This window comes from Hipposideros armiger, unplaced genomic scaffold (genome assembly GCF_001890085.2).
Source record: "Hipposideros armiger isolate ML-2016 unplaced genomic scaffold, ASM189008v1 scaffold_19, whole genome shotgun sequence".
Classification (NCBI taxonomy): Eukaryota; Metazoa; Chordata; class Mammalia; order Chiroptera; family Hipposideridae; genus Hipposideros; species Hipposideros armiger.
Genome location: NW_017731369.1, coordinates 7,693,866 through 7,718,961, shown reverse-complemented (window position 1 = coordinate 7,718,961; position 25,096 = coordinate 7,693,866). Strand labels below are relative to the sequence as shown.

Below are 25,096 nucleotides of genomic sequence, written 5' to 3'. Positions count from 1 at the left end.
TAGATACAGAAAAAAAGATGATGGTTGCCAGATGGGGGGTGAGAGAGGTGCTGGGTGGAAAAAATGAAGGGATTAAGATGTACAAATTGGCAGTTACAAAATAGTCATAGGATGTAAAGTACATCATAGGGAATATAGTCAATAATATTGTAATAACTATGTATGGTGTCAGGTGGGTACTAGACCTATGGGGGGATCACTTCCTAAGTTATATAAATGTTTAACCACTATGCTGTATACCTGAAAATAATATAATATTGTATGTCAACTGTAATTGAAAAACAAACACACAAACATAAAAGTGTTGTATGTTGTATGGGTGTTTGACCTTCCACTGCCACTGCTGTGGGGTAGGAAGGAGTTTGTTCTGGTCTAATTGTCCAGAGGAGTCCGAGTTGGGAATGGACGTGGGGGTGGCCATAGGAAACCAGGAGAAAAGATAGTTGCTGAGCCATTGTGGCAGCTGAGCAGAAGAGCTGGAGGGGCTGGAGGAGGCTTAGGGTCCGTGGGCGTAACTGTGCTCACTTGCCTCTTCCAGGTACAGAAACTTCTACGGCTGACGAGACCTGGCAGTCTAAGTACAGCTGGCTCAGGAGCTGGAGGTGGTAGCAGCCTTTGGTTATGGTTGGCTTGCTGCCTCACAAACAGAGGTTTCGTTTCTTCGTGGTCAGCTCCCTGATTTGCAAAACAAAGCAGGAGTATTCTGCGAGCCCAGAGCGTCAAGGGAAAGAGTGAAGAAAGACTGGTGGCAGATCAGTCTGAATTAATGTATCTCCAGAGCAGGGAGAGGGCTTGGCCATGGGCCCAAGACAGGGAATGAGAAAACTAGCTCCCATCACCCTGAAAGCCCAGCATCATCAGAGACGCAGAGCCCTGTGCCAGGCACTGCTTTAAGCACTTTACCCTTGTCAACCTTCCCAAGCTCTGCTCTCACATCTGAAAGCGCAGCAGCCACGCTGGTGTGCAGGAATTGTGTGCTTTCCCATCCCAATATTGTCCAGAGGCCACAGAAAAAAGAACAGGGACTCAGGGCAGGACGACGTCCTATTTGTCCAATTCTGGACAAACTCAGAACTCTGGTTAGAGTGATGCCCATCTCCTCTGTGGGCCTGCAAGGTCATTACGGCTTAACTGTGGTCAGTGATTCAGAGAAGCAATGCTCCTCACATCACTGGCACGTCTCAGAGCCTGAAATGTTTTGAGCTCATTTTCCAATCTCAATGAAACATGGACTGTCCAGTGGATGAAATCATTGCCATTCTGGCTTTGTGTGGCCAGCAGCCTCTGAGCAGCAGAAATTACTCAGAGGCCCCTCTGACGCGCTGGTGGGAGACATTTTGATTTCTGGATCCCTTGCCCATGGGTTTGTTTTCATTTTTTTTAATGGAACCTGATAACCTTTGGGCAGTTGGACAAAGGCATCTAGGTTGCTGGAAGATAAGACTTGAGGAAGTGCCTGGTCTCAGTAAGATTTTCCTACAGAGAGATTCTCTCCCATCTTCTAGAGTAAAGAACTCATCTTGCCAGTTTCTCAATGCTACATGGAAATGTGTCTCAAATGATGTCCTGTGTCAGCACGTCGTCTATGGGGCTTGGGAAAGAATGTGGAGGGGGGTCATCAATGGAACATAGCTAATGTGAATGTTCTGGAGGTAGATGCTTCAAAACACTATTTCAGGCATCCTGGGTGTCCAAAAGAGCCACCATCACAGGAGCGAGGGAACTTGATCTAATTAATGGGGCTCTCAAACAGGCTTTAATCCCTGCTACTACCCAAGATTCTAGATGATTCCGGTCCCAGAAAACTCCGCATCTTCCCATCTCAGTGACGTGCAGAGCTGCAGCAAAACCTGCCACTTATACTAAGGAGTGAATGACTGATACTTAAGAGTCTTGAAAGCGAGGCACTGGAGAGATAAGGACACTGGTAGGTACCTCAAAGGGATGGGGAGAAGGCCAGGTGGGTGGGGAGAATGTCAAATGGATGCCCTTGGCCATTTTCATTAGTCTCCCAAAGGCATTTAAGAGACAACCGGGAATTACCATCAATGGTGTTTTTTTCTCCCAAGAGCCACTGGTGCAGAGTGCAGGCCAGGAATTACAGTGGGTTGGAATGGTTCCGGGCCTGCACTCTGAGAAGTGAACCATATCTATAGGCCACCTCGTACCCTGCATGGGATCCTGAGTGGGATCAGACAAAGGACATTAGTGGAAAACCCACCAAAGTCCAAGTAAATCCTGGAGTTTTGCTAATCATCACGTGCCAGTATTGGTTTCTCCATTTTGATCAACGTACCACTGTCACGGGAGAGGAACACAGAAGACCTCTTGGAACTATCTTTGCAACTTTTCTGCAAATCTAAAATGATTCCAAAAGAAGAAAATGTATTTAATTTAAAAAAAAAAAAAGAGCTACACGCGAAAGCACTAGGAGGCTGGCGAAAGTGGAGAGCGGGGCAGCGGGTGGGCAGAGGGCTGAGGGCAGGGCTGGGGGCGGAGGGATGGAGAGCTGATTATAAACCCGAAGGGGAAGGAGGCAATGGCTCTGGCTGTAGGAAGCTTGAAGGCAGGTAAGCTCGGGCCCTTCACATACTTAGATGACGGAGATGAAACTGTGGAAGGCAGGATTAGGGATATATTATAAAATGGCAAACAGTGGGCCTTGTCCCTGAGCCCTCCACAATAACTTTTCTCACCCAGCAGGCAGAAAGGAGGGTTCTTCCCCCCTTTGTTTTCAGAACAGCTGAGCAAACAGTAATTAAGTGGTTCCACAGACACCTGAAGACACTGGGTGATGGTGACTGCCGGCGATTGTAAACATCCGGGTATCTGTCTGGCCTCCTTTCCCCAGCCCCTCTGGATTAGGAAAGCCTGGCAGACTCCACTGGGGCCCCAGGGCACCAGCCACGACTATTCCCCCAGTACTATCTGTGTGTGTGAGTGTGAAAACAGGCAGGCTCTATTTCCTTCCTCAATTTAGCATATAAAAAACTATTGCTCACTCTTCACGGAAGCCCCCTTTTAAAAACAAAGAAGACAAAATGCAGCGTCTAACACATTATTCATCCGCGAGAGAGGAGAGTTCAGAAAGGCTGCTTTTCTGAGCCATCCCTGCCAGCCGGTACATGAGACCAGTCAGTACTGTGGCAGGTCTGCTGGGAACCCACCCACGACGACCTCTGTCTGTGATGCTGACAGCAGGGCAGTGTCTGCTGTAGGAAAGGCTAGTCATGTTTTCTGTTTCCGATTCCCAGGTGCTTTCCCACCAGCTCAGCCCTGGGGGCGGCTAGTCACAGAGCCTTACTCATGGGACCCCCGGACACCAGGAGAGATGATGCAAGATTGGCTTCACGTTGCCGGCTGGGGAGCCCGCCACCCGTGTGAAAGGGCTGACCTCTGCTGGCTGGCTCTGACATTGCCCGGCTCCGTGCTACCCAACTTCTAGGCCGTGTTGCATCAGCCAGAGCGTGCCTAGTGAAACTGAAGCCTTGCCGGCGCCGGTCTCGGGTGACACAGGCTCCCGGCCACCCCACAGCACTTTTGCAGGCTGCTGGGTTGTGACGGTGTGGGCGGTAGGGTGAAGCCCAACTCTCAGGCTCCTTTCTCATTGCTGTGGGACCTGCATCCACAGCTCATAGTCCTGGGGCTTAGCCCCACCATGGTAGCGAGTGGCCCATTAGGACCATAGCAGTGCTAGTTACCTCTAAGGAAGCTCTGTCTGTGGTTACTGAGCCCAGGCCCGGGTTCTCATTGACCTCCTCTCCTTTGGCCATTTTTACCCACGTCCTCAGTCCAAAAAAAGGGTCAGGTCATCTCTGTCTCCGCAACGGCCAGAAGGCTCCAGGTCTACTCCACCCTAGCCACCTGGACCATGGACCAAAGTGGCCCGATGCTAAGAGAAAATAAGACATCACCTTTTACTCTTTAGAATATTATTACAAAGAAATGCAGACTCCTTCCCTCAGGACGGGGCAGGTGTGGGTTAAGGGGCAGAAATGGGTGGGTGAGGATGCCCAGTTTACATAGCGTCCTGGTAACTGTTGTTGTTATTAATTATTATTATTATTGTTATTATTTTTAGCTGAGCCATCCTGCCACCTGTTGGCAGCTCAGCAGGTGCCTGGTAACTTTTAAATGTGGTAAAAACTTTTCTCTATTTTCACTTGTTCTTTTATTAGTAAATATATATTAATGTGAACATTTCACTTATGCGTGTGGGTGAAGTCAATTTTCCTTGTGTGATGTGATTGTCGCCCCCTGCTGGCCGACCTCAGCACGGACGTTCGTTTGTCTTTTATCAGAGATAAAATGGGGTTGGAAGATGGGGTTGCTTTGAGGGCTAGGGAGCAGCCTTTAATGTCGTGTGCACCACAGTGAGTCAGTGAGTGGATTGTAATGAAGGTACGAGCCATGTGAGCCTGCAGGCTCAGTGGGTCCCCTAACCCTACTTTCTGGGAGGTGAGCATTGGCCTCTGAGACCCCACCCACTGTATCTTGACTGCTTTGCAGCAGCCGTCTTACATATTTGCTCATTTTGGGGAGGAATTGAGGGTAACATTAAATACATGACTCGTGTGAAAAGACGCTCCACATCCTCATCGGCATTTGGTGTTGTCAGTGTTCTGGATTTCGGCCGTTCTCGTAGGTGTGTGGCGGTGTCTCCTTTTTTAAATTTGCATTTCCCTGATGACCGATGATATGGCGCCATCTACACAACTTATGACATCATTGGAGGAAACTTGAGAGACTGGCATGTTGGAGACCTACCGAGGGGACGTTAAGGGCTGGAGTGGAGGTCCACGTGGGAGGGTCCAGGCTGCAGAAAAAGAGCATGATTGCCTCATACAACGTCACATTAATTTCACAGGTGTCACCATTTTTCCTTGGATCAGCTTCCACCCATTCCCTGGAATAACCTACTTTGTGTTTTTACTCCCAGCATTGACAGTGTTTTTAGGGCCCTTTGCAGCAGAGTTGTCCTCTGCCCACCCTAGTCCTTTCTTTGCAGGATAGAACAAAAAAGGGAGGGAGGGAGGGAAGAAGGGAGGAAGGGAAGAAGGAAGGAAGGAAGGAAGGAAGGAAGGAAGGAAGGAAGGAAGGAAGGAAGAAAGGAAGGAAGGAAGGAAGGAAAATATAAGCTATAAATCATTGAGAGCCAACACTAAATTCGTTAAGGATCAGAATTAAGGGTTTACAATGAGGTTGTCAAACCTCATTCGAAGTCCATTGTATGAAAGGCAGGAATTGCCTCTTATTTCATCTTATTTAAATTGCATCAGAACTGGCTTCTCTCTCATTCTATCAGCTGTAAATTTATTCATCAGTCCTATGTTCCTCTGCTAGATCTTCCTAAATATTAATTTTTGTCTCACTTGAGTTTTGATTTCAAATGTGTGAGGCTCTGCTCTGTCTTTGGAATGAATGAGCCACGTACAGTATGCCATTTAACCAGCTATTGGACCAATTAAAATATTCCCCTCCTCTGACCATGCCAGACAAAAGTTCTCTGTATCACTTTGTGAGTCATTTTGGGACTTAATAAAATCACTGATTATCCATAGTTTATTAATATTTAACAATCAGTACAAGGGATACAGAGGTGAATAAGATAAGGCCTGAGGGATATTAAAATCTAGTAGAAGACAGATACAGCACCTGGATAATTAATATGCAGTAAGTTTCTAGAGTATTCTCATGACAACTTGAGGAAATGCCATTAATGGGAAAATCTTCACTTACTTGGAAATAGATAACGTGACTATTATTCCTGGCATGTCTTTGAAATGTGGGGCAACGCTTAACCAATTCAATTCTCCAATCCAGTTTCTGAGGGCCTCTTACAACATACCGACCCTCAGATTCTGATGCAAAAGTCTGTTAGTTTTACATGTTTTATACTAATTGGTTCATTCACTAGTGTGGCAAGAATAGAAAGATGTGGTTAGCTCTGCATCCGTAATGTAGGTTTCAGAACTGTGCTTTCCGCGAAAGATTAACACCTGGTCTCCTCCAGGCGGCCTAAGGTCAGGAGCATGTGGGAGAACAATGAGACAAAAGCCTTCTTGGAGAATTAAGAGGTTTTAGTGGGTGCGATCTATTTTCATAGCTAGGCAGCTGGAATTTAAGGGGCTAACGCAGGAACCCTAAGCATAATTGTTAAGTGTGAGACGACTGGGCTTGACAATTGAGCTGGTCCCTGGGTCAGGCAGGATTAAAGAGCCAGATGCTCAAAATAGTGATATTAGAGGGGTTTACAAAATTAACTTACTTTAAGAATCATCTTCAACTATTTGGTCAAGGAGTTTTACCTTTTTTTTTTTTTTTTAGCTGAGCCATCCTGCCACCTGTTGGCAGCTCAGCTCAGGCCATGAATCAAACCAGTGACCCTGTTGCTCAGAGCTCACACTCTTGAGTGAGCTCTTAACCAACTAAGCCACTCAGCCAGCCCAAGGAGTTTTACCTTTTTGAAAACAAATTTCGTGTTAGGGACAGATTTGCACTGTCTCACATAGTGTGTTTTCTCTTAGTTTGGTGCCTCTTACCCCTGCAAGAGGGAAGGATGATTTTGGACTGTGTTTGGGTAGGCTTTAGGGACACCTTCACAGGAGCAGACATGAGCCTGCAGGCTCACATGGGTGGCCCACAAGGTCTGTTGCTTCATTTCAACCTGCTCACTGACTTATTGTGAGTCCTATGATTTTAAAGGTGACTTCCTAGTTTGCAGTTAGCATATCCAGCATAGCTGCTGACTTTTGTTCCATTTTCTGTGCTATTGTCTAGGCTTCGGTGTTTCCCTCTCCCCAAGTTTTGCTTTTCATGATTTATAAAATGTCATTGATCTTCCTGTGATGCCTATGAGATCTGGTGATAAAGAAGACAGGGAAAGAGCACGAATGAAGGAGGCCCTGCACATGTGAGCTAAGCAGATGAGTGAGGCTACTACACAGATCTTTGTTTAATATCAGTCAGCAGGAAATTCCCCCAAATTCTGAGTAGTTGTGTGTAGGAAGGAAGACTGTGGGTGATTTTGAGGTTTCCTTCATTATACTTGTCTGTATTTTCCAAATTTTACTCTATATTAATCATACATTGAAAAACACTATTGTAATGAATAGTGAATAGAAAATATTTAATGAATAGTGAATAGTGAATAGAAAAATGAAGCAATGCTACATTTCAAGTAATACGTTAAACTAGGTCATTTGGACCAATCCTTCCATTAAAAACAACTAAAAACTGCTGGACAACTGTTGAAATGACTCTCCTTAAAGGCATCAGAAAGCTAACAAGGAGTGAAGAATCACTAAATCAGAACCTAACAGAAAGTAGAAATTTAAAAATTGGATAGAGGGCCAGCTGAGTGGCTCAGTTGGTTAAGAGTGTGAGCTCCGAGCAACAGGGTCGCCTGTTCAATTCCCACATGGGCCAGTGAGCTGCGCCCAAGCTGAGCTGCCACTGAGCTGCCAACAGATGGCAGGATGGCTCAGCTGGTGAGAGCATGTGCTTCTAACAATGAGGCTGCTGGTTTGACTCCTGCATGGGATGGTGGGCTACACCCACCCACAACTAAGCTTGACACGGCACTTTGAGCTGAGCAGCTGCGAGCTGTCAACTGGTGGCCAGATGGCGACTGCACTTGGAGCTGAGCTAGCTGCGTCCTCCACAAGTAGGACTGAAGAACAACAATTTGGCTGTTCCCCTTCCCCAATTGCCCAACACTGTTCCCCTTCCCCAATTCCCCAATAAAGTCTTAAAGAAAAACAAAAAAATAAAAAATTGGATAGACACTGGGCTCTGAGATGACTTTGCTTCTGGGCAGGAACATGTGTTGCCACATTTGACTTCACTTCTGACAGTTTCAAAGTGCAAGGAAAAAAGACTCACCAAACTCAAGGCTGCCCAACCCAGATGGGATCTAAGAGTAGATACCATGAGGATTAAACTGAGATCCAAGAGCTATGCCTGAAGGATGAGGGTGAGGCAGAAGTGACCCTGCCCCCCAGGACCTAGGGGACCACAGGGAAGTCACCTCAGTGCTGAGCAGGGAAGGGAGACTAGATCCCTAAAATACTATAACCACGTCCCAAACCTTCCTTGGATTTTCAGCCTAAATTTTCATAAAACTTACGCCATTTATCTGGACGCAGGATGTCATGAGCTAGCAGTGCCTATGGTTGCCTGGCAAAAACAAGAGCCATTGCCCTCTGGAGAAAGATGTGTTCACTGAAATCGTTCAGAGGATATCCACAAGCAGTTTTCCAAGGATAATCAGCAGCATTCCTGCAAACTGAATAATATACTTACTTTATCTAAAGAAGTAAATACATGATGATGGAAAGAGAACTGATTCTGGGTGCTGAGCACACAATGTGATATGTAGATGATGTATTATAGAATTGTACACTTGAAACCTATGTAACTTTACTAACCATTGTCACCCCAATAAGTGTAGTTAAAAAATACAAACAAAAAAGAAAATATACTAACCATAAGTAAAAATTATATGGACCAGTTAGGCAGATTTGATGGGGCTGAACAAAGAATCCATGAGTTGGTAGATAAATCAGAAAGAGTTACCCGGAATGCAGCATAGAGAAACAAACAGATGGACACTGGAGAAGAGAGGCTAAGAGATGTGGAAGAGTGAGTGAGACGGGACATGATGTATTTAGTTGTTGATCCAGGAGAAGAGGAAAGGAGAAGGGAGCAACAGCATTCTCTGAAGAGAAAACGATAGAGAAATTCCCAGACAAGATACAGCCACCATTTACAGATTCACAAAGACTACAAATTCCCAAGCAAGATAAATAAAAAGAAATTAATATCTAAGTATATGTTAGTGAAAATACAGGATACTAAAGATGAAGATGAAATCATAAAAGCAGTTAGAGAAAAAAATTATCTTTCAGCAAGATCTTTAGATCTTCAGAAAATCCCCAAATATCTAGAAATTAACACACTTCTAAGTAACCCAAGGGTCTAATCAAAAGGGAAATTAGGAAGTAACTTTATTAATATTAATATTAACTGAATATCACTTATTCAGAAGTAACTTTAACTGAATAAAAATCGAAACACAACGTATTAAAAATTGTAGGGTGCAGTTGAAGCAGTATTTAAAGGGAAATCGAGAGCACTAAACTCTTAGCTATCTCAAATCATTGAATAAGTTAGAAATAACAAAAAGATCTCCAAATATTTGGACATTAAACAGCATACTTTACCCCCAAAGAGGAGAGAATTTTGGTTTTAGCCATACTGGAGCAATGAGACTGAATTTATCTTTTTTCCTTAGACAACTGGAAAACTGGACAAAATATATGAAACAATGGTTGTGATTTCACCATCTCCCTTCCCTTTCCTTTCCTTTTCCTCTGCTCCCCACTCCCTCCTTTTTCTTCCTTTCTTCCTTCCTTATTCCTTGCTTCATTTCACAAAGCATTTGAGGAATGTCATCATGGTTGTTTGTCTCATTAGAAGAAACCTTCCTGGAAGCTGGTGGCTGGGTCTTCTGTTTTGTATCTCAGGTGACCTGGTATAATGTCCACATGTTGTAGTATCCAATTAATGAAATGATTGTCAGCCAGTTCAAATCATAACCTCACTTCACAGCACATAGAATCTCTTAAGTTTGTATTTTGCTTTTTACTTTTGTAAGCTTTCTTATGTTTTCACTTGACTTTCCCAAGAATTCTGTGTAGTAGGTGGGTGGATTTAATTTTAATATTCTCACTCTCCAGATGGGTAACGTGCAAAAAACTGCCTCATTTATACCACCCTTGAGAGATCTTTCCAATTACACTTATTATTAGTGGTGAGGGTAATTTAAAAGGTCCATTATTATTATTTTTTGCTCTGGATTTCAATTTGAAGACAGCAGAGGGCGCCTGACCACACCAAAGTAAACTTGAAAGTTAATGATATGTTAGATTTAAGATCATCCATTCAAGTTTCAAAAATGTGAATTTCACTAAAATAGGACCCTGCACTTAATCTTTTTACTATTTTAGGATTCTGATCTCATTTTAAATGTTCTATTCTCCTTCTTTCTCAGTAATGAGAATTCAACCTTGCGTAAATCACCATGACACGTATAATCCCAGAGCCTTCCAATTCAGCTTCAAGATTCTTTGGGATAATAAAAGTATTAAGCCCTGCATCTACCAGATCCTTCTAAGTCTTCAATAGTGAATACGCTCCCCCTTTTGCAGCCATTAAGAGGGGACTGCCATAATATATTGCAGAGAGATGTCCTGTGGGTGAAGGGCCATCTTACTTCAAGTGTATTGTCTCATAGTTACCTAATAGTCTTAGAAAAGTATAAAAGAATTAGGCATGTTCTTAAAGTCATATTGCACTAGAGGCAAACTAATGATTTCTGCAGGGCAATAGTGAGGATTTGGCGTTTCGTAGCTCAATGCTGAAGATGATTATGTTTTGAGGCTCAGGAACCAGGTTTCTTGTGAAGTTCTGCAGCTCCATCTTGATCAGCTTCTAACTGGTTCTTTTTTCTTCTATCATCTCATGTGTTCTGTTCTCTGACAAGCAGTGCTGGATATAGTGGCAGTTTGAATCCTATTCTACTTATTCTTCCCATAGTTTCCCCAAATTTAATTTAATTCTTAAAGAACTACATTTCTGGTCAAGGCTTGGAGTTGTATGGAAAAGCATTCCTCCCTGGCCATTCAGTGATTAGTAATTTGATTAGATCTAAGGTAATTTCTTTAAGGTTGAGTCCTGGGGCGGTTCACCCACAAAGTAAGAAACAATCATTTCCTGATTTATGCTTTCCCTTTGCCAAATATTTGCTTGTGCATGTCCTTAATTTGTCCTATTTCCTTGATTAGAAGTCATCTTTTTTTTTTTTAATTGGGGAATTGGGGGAAGGGGAACAGACAAGTTGCTGTCCTTTTTTTAAATTTGTTCTTCAGTCTAGTTGTGGAGGATGTTGCTTCACTGGCCCAAGTTGGCACCATCATTGCGCTCTTCCCGGGCAAGGCAGATCAGTCGCTGGCTCCTGGACTGCTGCTCACACTGGCCACTGGCTATACATGGTAGCCCATAGCAACCCACTGCAGCATGGGCTGCAGCCTATGCCGTCGCTGGCGACTCACGGCAGCCCAGCTCCAGGTTGAGCTGTTGTTCAGCATCTTAGCTGTAGAGGGCAGTGTCACTGGCCCTCATATGTGGGGTCCAAACCGGGGCCCTCTGGCATCCCAAGCCAGCTCTTAACCAACGTGCCACTTGGCCAGCCCAGAAGTCATCTTCTAAGTAACAAGCATTTTCACTCTGTCCAAACCACAGCATTCCATGTCCTACAAATGGTTTTCTATTTATTACTATGTTATTTGAGTCAAATACTAGAGTATAGTTTCCTAGTGGGCAGTTTTAGTTTTCAAGCTTGGTAAACTGGCCACCAATCCTTTGAGGGGGATGTCACTAGCCCTGTTCTACCGATGAAGAAACAAGTCCTCTAACACAGGACATTTGAGGAAAGTCACAAAGAAAGCGCATGGCGGGGCTGTATTTTTCTTGTTGAGCTCAATATTCTCAGCACCTAACAGTATTGGCACTTTTTATGTGGGAGAAGGGGTTGTCTTTACTTAGGGTCTGCAAATCCTTTTAAATGTATGAGCATCTTTCTGGGGGATAGAGCCACAGCAATCATTTAATTTTCAAAAGGATCCAAGGTAGAAAAATGTGGCTCCCTTGCAGTCACCCAGTTGGGTCTTCTACACAGAGCTAAACAATTTGCCCCAATACAATAAACACCGAAGCCAGCCTTCAGGCCCAGGCTGGGTGGCTCCGAAAACGACACAGGGACCACTGAGGACAGGGCTCGTGGACGGGCGGAGGGGACCGGGCGCGGGCTGATCACTGTCCCCGCGGATGCCAGTCAGAGGAAGACGAAGACCCCGTAATCCAGCGGTTCTCAACTTTCCTAATGCAGCGACCCCTTAATACAGTTCCTCATGGTGTGGTGACCCCCCCCCCAACCATAAAATTATTTTCGCTGCTACTCTATAACTGTAATTTTGCTAGTGTTATGAATTATAATGTAAATATCTTTTTATTTTCCGATGGTCTTAGGTGACTCCTATGAAAGGGTCAATCGGCCCCTAAAGGGGTCTCGACCCACAGGTTGAGAACCGCTGCATCCTTTCCAAAGACTTGAATGAATGCACCAGGAAGGCGGGGCCGCACTCCCCGGAATTGACGTACTTCCACGCGCCGGCCCCACAAATGCACTTCCGGCGCGCAGCGCGCGGCTTTCCATCTCTCCAGGTGTTTGGGAGCGCCTACTCAGACCGGCGCTATGGGCAAGAAGGGGAAGAAGGAGAAGAAGGGCCGCGGGGCGGAGAAGACGGCCGCCAAGATGGAGAAGAAGGTGTCCAAGCGCTCGCGGAAGGAGGAGGTGAGCGTGGCCTGGCGGGTCGGGCCCCCGTGCGTGTGTCCTGTTGTGAGCGAGCCGCCCCGCTCTCTCTGCTGACTTCCTCCGGCCGGTGTCAGCGGCAGTTGCCGGGCTTCGTTCTGCCGGGTGTCGGAGGGGCTGGGAGTTGGTTAGGAGGAGCGGCGGGTGAGCCTGAGCGCCTCTGCAAGGGGCGTGACCTAGGGGGCAAGGGCTTCTGAGCCTCACTCATCTTTAAAAGAAGGTAAATAGTTCTCACAGCGACCCTGAGCAGTGAGCATCCGAGGACTAAGTGGAACTCGGAGGCGCATTCTGTAACAGTTGACGGTACCCACCACTCTCTTCTTTCTCTTTCTCTTCCAATCCTACTTCCCCTCTCCCTCTTTCTTCTTCTCTCTCTCAGCAGAGTTTGCAAGTGGAACAGGGCTGAACTGATGGATAAAACTTGAGCCGCACTGCTTTCCATTGACTCTTGTTTACCGGCCCCCTAAGCTGGGGCAGTTTATAATGGTTAATGAGTGCTGTGCGCCAGGCACTGTGCTGTCTGGGCTTTAATCCTCCCAACCAAGTGAATTAGGTAGCTTTGGTCTCCTCATCTGACAGGAAATCAGCAACTAACAGGTTACATAGCTCAGGGTCACAAGTGGCAAGAAGTGGGGGAGGTGGGAGTTGAAGTGGGTTGCCTGAAGGCAGAGCCTGTGCTCCTAATGAGTGGAGCAACTCAGCCTGCTCCCAACAAGAGACACTGGTGGAAACGCCTATCCTCATGTGCCTGGGGTTCACGGCATAATGGTGGGCTTTGGCACCAGGCATTAGGGACGTGGTGGTCAACAGGACAGCCCATTAGGTAAATAACTACATAGAAGTAGCAGGGCGATGGGCACTTCTATTGACTGCTGTGAGGGTGAAAATTGGCGGAGTCACTTTGGACCCCATTTCATCAATATCTAGAAAAGTGGAAGCTACCACCTAGCAGTCACACACCTAAAGGCTTACCTTGGAAAAACTCTCCCCAGCTACACAATGATAGGTACAGGGATGGCCATAGTAGTATTGTTTACAAAAAACTGGAGTTGACCCAGATGTTCCTTCGTCAGCAGGATGGATAGAGAAGCTGTGATGGAGTGGTAACTCTGCCACAGGGAAAGTATATGGATTCAGTGTATCAAACTGTTGGTTTAACAGGGTTGAACAAAAAAACAAGCTGCAAGAGAATATACACTATGATACCATTTACATAGAACTGAGGAATGTTAAACAATACAGTAAGTCCTCATTGTCATCAGTAGGTTCTGTGACGTTAAGCGAAACAATGTACAGGCATACCTTGTCTTATTGCACTTCACTTTATTACGCTTCACAGATGTTGCATTTTTTACAAATTGAAGGTAAGACCTTCCACCATTAAAAAGATTGCGACTCGCTTTATTGCAATACTTGCTTTATTGTGTTGCTCTGGAACCAAACCCTCGATATCTTTAAGGTATGGCTGTATACCAAAACCAGTTTTACCCTAGGCTGATACTAGGTTGGTACAAAAGTAATTGCGGTTTTTGCATTGTTGAAATTTGCCGTTTGATATTGGAATACATTCTTAAATAAATGTGGTTATGTTATACATCATTTTAACATGCATTTCTTTTTTTGCTAATGACTTGTTACTTGCTGTTTATTTTATATGTATCTTAGACTATGGAAATGATGTTACACAAAAAGCAAATTTGAGTGATTTTCTTATTCAAGTTCAAAATGGGTCGTAAAGGAGCACAGACAACTTGCAACAATTGGCCCAGGAACTGCTAACCAACGTACAGTGCAGTGGTGGTTCAAGAAGTTTTGCAAAGGAGACGAGAGCCTTGAAGATGAGGAGCATAGTGGCCAGCCATCGGAAGTTGACAACGGCTAATTGAGAGCAATCATCGAAGTTGATCCTCTTACAACTGCATAAGAAGTTGCCGAAGAACTCAACATTGACCATTCTATGGTAGTTCGGCATTTGAAGCAAATTGGAAAGGTGAAAAAGCTCAATAAGTGGGTGCTTCATGAGCTGACTGAAAATAAAAAAAATCGTTGTTTTGAAGTGTTGTCTTTAATTCTGTGCAACAACAACGAACCATTTCTTGACATGCAATGAAAAGTGGATTTTATATAACAACCGGCAATGACCAGCTCAGTGGTTGGACCGAGAAGAAGCTTCAAAGCACTTCCAAAAGCCAAACTTGCACCAAAAAAAGGTTGTGGTCACTTTTGTGGTCTGCTGCCGGTCTGATCCACTATAGCTTTCTGAATCCCAGCGAAAACATTACATCTGAGAAGTATGCTCAGCAAATCGATGAGATGCACCGAAAACTGCAATGCCTGCAGCCAGCATTGGTCAACAGAAAGGGCCCAGTTCTTTTCCACAAGAACGCCTGACTGCACATCGTACAACCAATGCTTCAAAAGTTGAACAAATTGGGCTACGAAATTTTGCCTCAGTCACCATATTCACCTGACCTCTCGCCAACCGACTACCACTTCTTCAAGCATCTCGACAACTTTTTGCTTGAAAAATGCTTCTGCAACCAGCAGGATGCAGACAATGCTTTCCAAGAGTTCCTCGAATCCCAAAGCACGGATTTTTATGCTACAGGAGTAAACAAACTTATTTGTCATTGGCAAAACTGTGTTGATTTGATTGTAATGGTTCCTATTTTGATTAATAAAGATGTGTTTGAGCCTACTTATAATGATTTAAAATTCACGGTTTGAAACCACAATTACTTTTGCACCAAGATATAAACAAGAGTTAAGTTCCCATGGCATCTCATCAACATTATAATGAAACGACGTTATTCGAAGACCTGCTATTATATACTGAAAGTGCCCCCCCCCAAAAAATGTATACACATTTTAAGAAAGGAAAACTGTATTAAAATTATAATACTCAATCTATACCCATAACAAAAGATAAATACAAGTCACGTTTAACTTTTGTAATTACAAGAGGTGCTCAAAGTGGTTACCATCAGCATCTAGACACTTCTGATTATGGCAAACTGCTTGAGCAATGTTGATCAAAATGTCCACTTGTGTACATTTTTTTGCCCCCCCCGTATATATTGCTTAGATATAATATATAATGTAATAAAAGTATAAAGAAGTGCTGGAGAGTAACGAGCACCCAGTTCTAACAGTGGCTTCTTTGGGGAGGTGAAGGTGGTGCACATGGGAGAAGTGTGGGGGCGGGGGCAGTACCCACAGCTGTTTAGGCCAGGGAATGTGATGTTCTGATTAAAGGAACTGAGAAACCAGTACAGCTTGGAGTGACGTGGTAGGGTGGGAAATGAGGCTAGAGAGGAAGAACGGCCTGGAAGAGTGAAACGTGGAGGGCTGTGTGTGAATGTGTATGTCTGTGTGCATGGCGGGGGGAGTAGGAAGGAAAGGGGGCATATCCCAGGTCTCAGCATGAGCAAGGTCGGGGTGGGGGTGAGCTTTCAAGAAGGGAATAAGGACATGACACACAGGTTATGCATTGCGTCGTGCCTTGTGGGGATTGAGAGGGGAGGTTAATGCAGGGAAACAGGCACTGGACTGTGGGTAGGAAGATGGAGATTCAGTGCCACCCAGCTGGGCCAGTAAATCTTAAGTCTGTATCCGCAGTTATAAAAATAGAGACCCTCTTACACAGAGTGGCTGCAGCTCATGGTTACTAAGCCCCCACATGCAGGCGCTATTCTAAGCAGATTGACAAGTCTTGCTTGCTTGGAGCTCTTATTCTTTGGTGGGAGGGAGGTAGAAACAGAAAACAAACAAGCAAGCATTCTTGTATCAGACACTGCTATGCAGACAGCAAAGCAGACTGGTGGGGTGGCCCAGGCATAGTTTGCTGAGGTGGTTGAAGGTGCTGGCAAGAGTCAGGATGACTGATAAAGTGACAGGCCGTTCAGGGAGAGTGTGAGGGTCTGGAATGAGATGATCCATGCAGAGTGCATGCATCCACACTTCCAAGACAATTACCTCGGAGGTCAAGCTCCAAGTATTTTTGCATGTGTCAAATTCTGTGTCTATGGCTAGAGGGAAAGTTGACCCAGGCTTTTGACCCCATAGTAAGGGTTAAGAAAACGTCTCACATGTGACTGCTTGTCTGCCTTTAGGAAGACCTTGAAGCTCTCATAGCCCATTTCCAGACACTGGATGCCAAAAAGACTCAGATTGTGGAAACGCCCTGCTCCCCACCTTCACCAAGGTGAGCAAGACCCTTCATTATAGCTTCTGACAGTTTTCTTGTATAAATTGGGAAACCGCTTTAAATAGGCAACATGTTTTCATAAATAACCAGGCACTTGGGATATATTCATCATTAAAAGCTGTTACTAACCAGCTCCCACAAAACTTTTTTTTTCCACTTTCTTCTGAATAATGGGTGTGAGGCTGTTCAGCTCTTTTGTCATGCAGAAACATGGAAATGAGGTCTCAGCACAGCTGGTCATGGGGAAATTGTGCCTGGTTTGAAGGCTCTCGGAATGATAACATTTTGTGGACTGAGTGTTGTCCCAATACGCTTTTTCTTTGGTTCTTAAGTTATTTTAAAAGTGCCTACCAAAGGTAGAAATCTTGAAGTCACAATAGCTTTTAGCTGTGTTTGTTTATAATGCTTTTAAATTCTCGTGAAAAATGTGATTATTAAATGTAAATTGTGTATAAGCTATTTTTAATGAATGTGTAAATTGTGTGACAACTCCAAAGTGTTTTTTAGGATTTCAAATACTTGTGGGATAAGCAGAAATGAGGAGGCTTTGTTTTCATCTGACTTGATTCCTCTGCATCAATTCTTGTCTTCTGAATTCCAGTTGTTTTATAATTTGATTTAGGGCTCTGTAATTCTTGTATTTGCTATGCTAACAGAGCAGAGGCAAGACCCAAAATGCGCTGAGTTAAGAACCTAGAAAAGACCAAGTGATCCTAAGAAAGAGATAAATACCATGTCTTTCAGAGAAGAGGAACGTGGTAACTTCACAAGCATCTGGGACTGTTTGGTTCAACCAGACTAACCAGAATGAGATTAGTCTCCCTAGAGCTGCCTCAGCCTGAATGGAGGCCTGGGGACCAGCATTTCAGGAAGGGATGCAGTTAGGGGCAGGTGATAGCTCTGGCACCTGAATTCCACTGATCTGGGACTCGGGATTTAATCATCACCTGTTCAGAGGCAACATGGTTACCTCCCTGAGCCAAATGAGCTGACAGCAGCTTCCCAGCAGCTCCCAAAGTTGTAGGTCCTTCCTGTTCTTCATGTAATAAATTCTGTTAGTAATCTGGTTTTTACTTTCTCCTGTACTCCGCATGTTATCGTTGGGGCCAAACATAAGTTCCACAAGCGGTAGATGTACTTTTTCATTTGACTTGTTGAAGCAAACAAGTCCTTGAGATCTTTCAGGCTTCATCTGTGCAGCGCCCCTTAGGAAAGTCACTTGTGGATTGATTATTTTTGGGTGACATTTTAGAACTTTTCTTAAAGTAACACCCCAAAAGCCAGGTTTAATGTCAGGATCTAATTTGAAACCTTGACGCTTCCCTGGGCCAGCTGGGAATGCTTGCTAACAGAAGGGAGCAGTTGATGGAGCTGAGATACGATGAGATTAAGACCTTTTGGTTGGCCATCTTAGTAACTTGTCACCTTCTTGTACCTCCCCGTCATATTATGGGAACAAAACCATGAAAATGACCAACTTTTGTAAGCATAGATCTCTCAAGTATTGGCTGAGATGTTATTTAATGGGGAAATAAAGACAAGGCTGTCAGCTGCATCCAGTGCTTCAGGGTGCCTTTGCCGTCTGTGACCTGGAGAAGGTGGGGATAGACAGCAGTGATGCTTTTGGTGCTCTGGGCCTAAACTGAATTGTTACTCAAGTTGTGTTTGTTACTTTTCTACAGAAAATCAGTGTTAAGTGAAAAAAAGATTTGTGGTCAGAGAGCTTTGGAAAACATTGGTTTCCTTTTTTTGAAAATTTTTTTGCGATAAAAATATAAAATGTAGAATTTTCCATTTTAACCATTTATAACTGGACAGTTCTATGGGATTACTTACATTTATAATGCTGTGCCACTATTACCACCACCTATTTCTAAAAGCTTTTATCACCCCAAATAGGAACTCTGTACTCATAAGCAGTCGCTCTCCATTCCCCCTCCTCCCAGCCCCTGGTGACCTCTACTCTCTCTCTCTGATTGGCCTATTCTAGTTATTTCACATAAGTGGAGGCATCCAGTATCTGTCCTTTTCCACTTAGCATGATGTCCTCAAGGCTCATGCACATTGGAGCATGCATCAGGACTTCATACCTGTTAAGGAAGCCAGTGCCTTATCCATTACGCGACTGGGGGACTTCATACCTTTTAAGATCAAACACTAGTCTGGATGGATGGACCACGTTTTATTTATCCATTCGTCTGTTCATGGACATTTGGATTGTTTCCACTTTGTGGCTATTGTGAATAATGCTGTAATGAACTTTGCCGTACAGGTATCTATTTGAGTCCCTGTTTTAAATTTTCTTGGCTATATACCTAGGAGTGGAAAATTCTGTATTTACCTTTTTGAGGAACCATGAGACTGTTTGCCTAGCAGCTGCACTATTTTAATACCCGTTTCTTTGGCTGCAGAATTTCTCAGCCTACAAAAAGTTTTTGTGTACAATACATCCCCAAGAGAAAAAGGGTTTTTAGATTTCCCAAACTTACTTGACCTTGAAACCTTTTTTGCTGTTGAGAGCGTCTTTTGGAGTTAGTGTTAGGGAATGTACTTTGGGGCATACCACTCGAGGGGATTTTGAAGGAAGGGCGTTTTCCAGTGATTGACCTCTCTAGTCACCACAGCTTTCATTATTGTCCACTGAAATGGTGAGGATGTATGTATAATTTCCTCATACTATTCTTTTGTCCTCATGTGTGAAATAAGTAGAAAGTTCTTTGCATTTTTTCTAGATGGAAGTTATCTGGGAGTATATTGAAATGCTGAAATACTGGACTTTTTAGAGCAGTTTTGATTGTGATTTAGAGTGCAGACCCTTAAAATAGGACAGTTCTGGACGATTTGGCACATAACTAGGAGCACCTAGACTTGTCATTGTCTGGTGATTTTTAGCTGGATGCTGTGGGAGTAGCCCAGGTCCTGCCCTCCTGGGGCAGAAAGCCTGGGTACTAGTATCAGGACCCAGACTGCTTTTAAGGGTGATGCCTTAGCTTCTGTTCTCAACCCCAGGCTCCTGTCTCACGAAAGTTTAGAAAAGGCTAGTCCCTGGTGGTAAAGCACTGATGGAAGGGAGAATGGCTCTCTGATTGGGCATCACGTGGTTTGATTTCGTGTTGACCTGCTGCTTTTGTCTGTTGCAGGTTAAATGCCTCACTCTCTGCTCATCCTGAGAAAGATGAATTAATCCTTTTCGGAGGTGAATATTTCAATGGCCAAAAAGTAAAGTATATATTTTGTTCTTTTCCCCCCAAATTTCCATGGGTCTCATTTGGAGTAAAATTAATTTAAAGCAGTAATATCAAATATTCACTGGTCCTTTAATTCCCCTCCTGTGTGTCCTGCTTGCTGAGCCGTCAGGACTGGTGTGTGACGTCCTTGACAAGCTATCAGCATTCTTTAGTGACCTTTTGGGTCAGGTCACTCCTCTTACCATCTACTTGAGGTTGACCAGCACGCTGCTCATTCGGGTTGATTGTTTATGCTGTTTTTCCTCATGATAGATTTCCATAGTTGTTTTGAACAGAAAAAGTACTGATCAGTTGTGGAGCTAATTTTTATTTTTACTCATAAGCAGGCCAGAAAGACTTATGTTTCAGAGTTGTATATGAAATAGTTAGCAAAAGCATAAGTTCACCTTCCTTGCATGGTGGACAGATAGTCTTTTTCTTTGTCATTACCCCAAAGAATCCAGGACACCAGCCACACCCGCCCTGTATTGGTAGAATTTACATTGCTTTAGGAAACACATTTTCCAGGGAAGGCTAGCGATTGAGATCCTTCTTTCTACTGACTGTCACTTGCATGGAAGTATCATTCATGACAGTAAAGTCCCTCCTCCTTTCTACAGACGTTTTTATATAATGAACTCTATACCTACAACATCAGGAAGGACACCTGGACCAAGGTCGAAATCCCCAACCCACCTCCGAGGCGCTGTGCTCACCAGGTATGTGTTGGCACTGACCCTCAGCCTTCCCTCTGTTCCCATGGGGGCTTTACTCTGAGGACTCTTGTAGAGACTTTTAGAGTTGGTAAATGATAGGGAGCCTGGCACAGAGAGGCCGGACCTCACACATGGTCCTCACTTTGCTGTTTTCTAACTTGGACTTGTTACTGAGCTTCTTTGCATGTCAGTGTCTTGACCTGTAAGACAGGGCAATGAATACCTGCTCCTCCAGGTGGTGTGAAGATCATATGAAATAATCCAGGTGAAAATGCCTAGTGTGGTGCCTGGCATGTAGCAGTGAGCAAATTGCTCCTTCTCCATTCGAATGAGAGAGGCTCCCACAGGCCCACGGTCTGGTGACTAGGGAGATGAAAAAGAGAAAACAGTGTTCAAAAGATAGGTGTAAATGGTGCACAGAAGATAATTATTGTAGAGTGAATGAGTTGTAACCGGGGATAATGAAGGAGTTGCACTAAATCAGCATGTTGTTGGGTAGTTTCTGCTTACTGTAGGAGAACTCTCTGAGAGCTGTTAGTCTATCAGGGAAGGGGTCCTGTTTCAGACTTTGGAAGCTCCGTTAGGACAGGCACTGGTCGTCTTGTTCATTGTCATAACCGAGCACTTGGAACAGTGTCAGGCAGGGCTCAGAAAACAATTTGAATGGATGGTACCTCCCCAGGATGGAGAAAAGTCATCGTATGAGCCCACCATGGTATGATTAAAACGTCCATGTGCCTCCTTTCTCTGGTTCTGCACTCTGAAATAGCCTGCTGATCTGACATTGGGTCTGAGAGGAGGTCCCGCCTGCCTGAATTGCATGAATGTCTTGTGCCCAGGAAGGCTCGCAAGCATTTGGACTGGTCTATCTTCTGGAAAAGAGGAATTCACTTGCTTTCAGGTTTAAAAATTAGGTCTTAGTAAGCTTGGATTCTAATAAATAAATGGGTCTTCATAAGTTTGTGTCCAGTCACCAGAGCCCACTCCAGTTGTCAAGAGTGAATAATCTGCCCCAGGCTTCCGAGCTCAGGACCAAGTCCTGTCCTATCCTGTCCCTGTGGTGAGCACACTGAGTCCCCAATCCTTCTGGATGCCTCATCAGATTCCTGGGCCCTGAGAATGCTGGGGTCCCAATGGAGCAGTCAGCGCTCTGTGCCTGCGTTACGTAATGCAGGCTTGGGGGTTCTTTCGTGTTTGTTTTCTTAACCATTTTAATCACAGTATTAACTGTGTCCTTGAAGAATTAGAGTCATAAAAGTCTTTGAGGTTTTTAAATTGAGTTATTTTGACAGGGTACTCAGCAGGCTCTAATTTCTATGCATGCCTAATGAGGACTGTGTTAGTCTGGGGCTTAATATCCTTATAGTTAAGGTTGCTTGCTATTTACGCTGTGAATTTCACAGTGAATCAGAGCGATGGGAAACAGAAAATTGGTTAAGTCTTTTGCCTAAAAGTCACTACAGTTCAAATTCTACCACATTAAATTCCGAGACATAAAAGTTTCCTCATTTTATACTAGTTCAGGGAATATGTTAGAAACCATGTTCTTTATCTTCTTTTTAGTTAATTAGCATGCAGAAGGAGTAAAAAGAGAAAGCTTATACATACACCCTTTATTCTTCTTGATTCTGGATTTTTGGAGGGGTGATGTTTATTTTAGTACGTAATTTGAGAGTGTTGATGGCCTTTTCTAAAATGAATACAGCCCAGTGAAAGAAAGCAAAGGGTCATAATGTCTGCTGAATGTGTGATCGAATGACCTGGGAGAGAAGAAGGGAGTGTTCAAACTCGTGTGCCTGGACTGTTGAGGATGCAAGGAGCTAGACTTCAGAATTGAGGGCTGGGTAAGAAGAAGGAGGTGAACATCATGAGTTCCTGTCATCTTACTCACCTGATGTTTGTTTCTCCCAAAGTAATAACTAACTAAAACTCACTTGAGACAAAATACACTCTCATAAAATAGAGACAAAGTTCCATATGGTTAATAAAAATGTCATCTGTGTTCTTACCAGCCTTCGTTGTGTTCATTGGTTTTCCTTCTCTCTATTGTTCATGCATTTTTCTTTTTCAATAATTTCTATTCTTTATTGTTTCCTTCCTTCCACTTTGGTTTTAATTTGTTTTTTCTAGCTTCTCACGACCAACAGATCATTTATTTTAAATCTTCTAATATAAGCATTAAAAGGTATACATTTCCCTTTCCACAAATTTTGATGTGTTTTATTATTCAGATTTAAATGATCTAGTTTGCTTGTAGATGTCTTCTTTGACTCAGGGTAACAGTATTTAGAAATGTGTTGTTTAATTTACAATTATTTGGGGATTTCCCAGATACCCTTTGGTTAACTCATTTCTAATTCTGTTGCAGTCAAAGATCACTTCATGAGATTTCAATCCTTTCAAATTTTTGAGGCCTAACTTATGATCTATTTTGCTACATGTTCTGTGTGTGTTTGAAAAGAATGTACAATCACTAGTTGGTGGGGACGGTGTCCTAAGGATATGTTCACATTTTCCATATTCTTACTGACTTATCCCTGGTAATCTTCTGAAGTTTACTTTGTCGACTGTTAGCACAGCTGCCCTGGATTTCTTAGGAGTAATGTTTACATGGTATATTTTTTTCCATCCTTTCACTCTTAATCCATTTCTGCCTTTATATTTAAAGTCATTTCTTGTAAACAACACTATAGTTGGGTCCTATTTGTATATCTAGCCTGACAGTCTTTGCTTTTTAATTGGCGTGTTTGTTAAATTTAATGTGATTATTGATACGGCTCTCAATGTTTTTGATACTGTTTTCTATTTGTACTATCTGTTCTGTATTCCTTTTTCTCTTTTGCCTTGCCTTCTTTTAGGTCGATTGCATTTTATTTTATTTTATTATTTATTTCTTTTAAAGAGTTTTATTGGGGAATTGGGGGAGGGGAACAGACAAGTTGCTGTCCTTTTGTTCTTCAGTCTAGTTGTGGAGGACACTGTTTCATTGGCCCATGTTGGTATTATCATTGCAGTCGGTCGATGGCCATTGGACAGCCACTCACAGCGGCTCATTGCAGCCTACTCCATCACCGACCATTCATGGCAGCCCAGCTCCAGGTCGAGCTGTTGTTCACAATCTTAGCTGTAGAGGGCGCAGCGTCACTGGCCCATGTGGGAACCGAACCAGCGGCTCTGCTGCACAGAGCTCACACTCCCAAGCCAACTCTTAACCAACGAGCCACTCGGCCAGCTCCCTGGGTTGATTGCATTTTAATATCCCTGTTTTATGTTCTCTGTTGGCCTACTAGCAGTCCCTCATTTTTGTTTGTTTTGTTTTAGCGGTTGCTGTAGGATTTGCAATATACATTTTTAACTTATGATAGTCTTATCTCCAAATGATATTTTACCATTTCTCATAAACTTTAAGAACCTTACAATGGAATATCCACGTTTTCTTCTTTTATCCTATGTGTTGTTGCTGTCATATATTCTATTTCCATATATATCAGAAGCCCCACAATACAATGTTGTGGTTTTGCTTTAGACAATTATTATTTAAAGATATTTTAAAATGAGAAAGAAAAATATTTTATATTGATTTACAGATTTACCATTTCTAGCACACATCATTCCTTTGTGCAGATCTGTGTTTTTATGTGGTAATGTTTTCCTTCAATTTAAAACTTTATTTACCATTTCTTGAAGTGCAGGTCTGCTGACAGCAAATTTTTTTTCAGCTTTTTTTTCTCAGTGAAAATGTTTTCCTTTTATATTCATTTTACAGGATATTTTTGCTAGATACAGTATTTTAGGTTGACAACGCTTTTCTTTTAGTACTTGAAAGATGTTGTGTTTTCTGACTTCTAGTGTTATAACGGGAGGTCAGTGGTCATTATTATCTTAATTCTCCTGTATTCGGTGTCTTTTTTCCCCTTTAAGGCTGCTTAAAAGATTTCTTCTTTATCTTTGGTTTTTGCAGCAATTTGATTTTTATGTATCTTTGTGATTTTCTGGGTGTCCAATACATGTATGTTAGGTTATTTAATATTATCCAACAGGGCAATGAGTCTTCTTTTTTTTTTCCAGTTTATTTTCTCTTTTGACTTCATTTTGATAGTTTTTTTGCCCTTCAGGGTCAGTGGCTGTGCTATGAATGTGTGAATTATTCACTTTATGTATGGTATTTATCAGCTCTAGAAGTTGTTTGGCTCTTGGTTATTGTTTCCACATCTGTTATAGTCATGTTTTCCTTTAAGTTTTTGGACACGTTTAGAACTGTTTTCAAGTCCTTGTGTGCCATTTTCTCATTTCTGTCATTTCTGGGTGTCTTTCTATTGACTGACTTTTCTCCTCGTGTGAGTCACATTTCCCCACTAGAACTGTGTGGTTAGATGCAGGACTTTATGAATGCTGCCTGTTGGCTTTCTGGATTTTCTTTTTAACAATCAGCGATGGATGAATTTTGTCTTGGCAGGTGGTTAAGTCACTTGCAGATCATCGTGGATCCTTTTGAGACCATCTCTAGAGATGG

The 25,096-nt window shown here is 43.2% G+C and overlaps 1 protein-coding gene across 1 annotated transcript in view; it reads left to right on the top strand.

The window, feature by feature from the left end:
* The first annotated feature begins 12,261 nt into the window (after positions 1-12,261).
* KLHDC4 (kelch domain containing 4) overlaps positions 12,262-25,096 on the top strand; it is a 52,268-nt gene continuing 39,433 nt past the window's right edge. The window contains exons 1-4 of the mRNA XM_019635099.1: positions 12,262-12,415; positions 16,546-16,637; positions 19,781-19,859; positions 20,488-20,586. Of these exons, the coding sequence (XP_019490644.1) occupies positions 12,317-12,415; positions 16,546-16,637; positions 19,781-19,859; positions 20,488-20,586 (369 nt within the window). The 5' untranslated portion in view covers positions 12,262-12,316. The remainder of the gene's footprint in view (positions 12,416-16,545; positions 16,638-19,780; positions 19,860-20,487; positions 20,587-25,096) is intronic.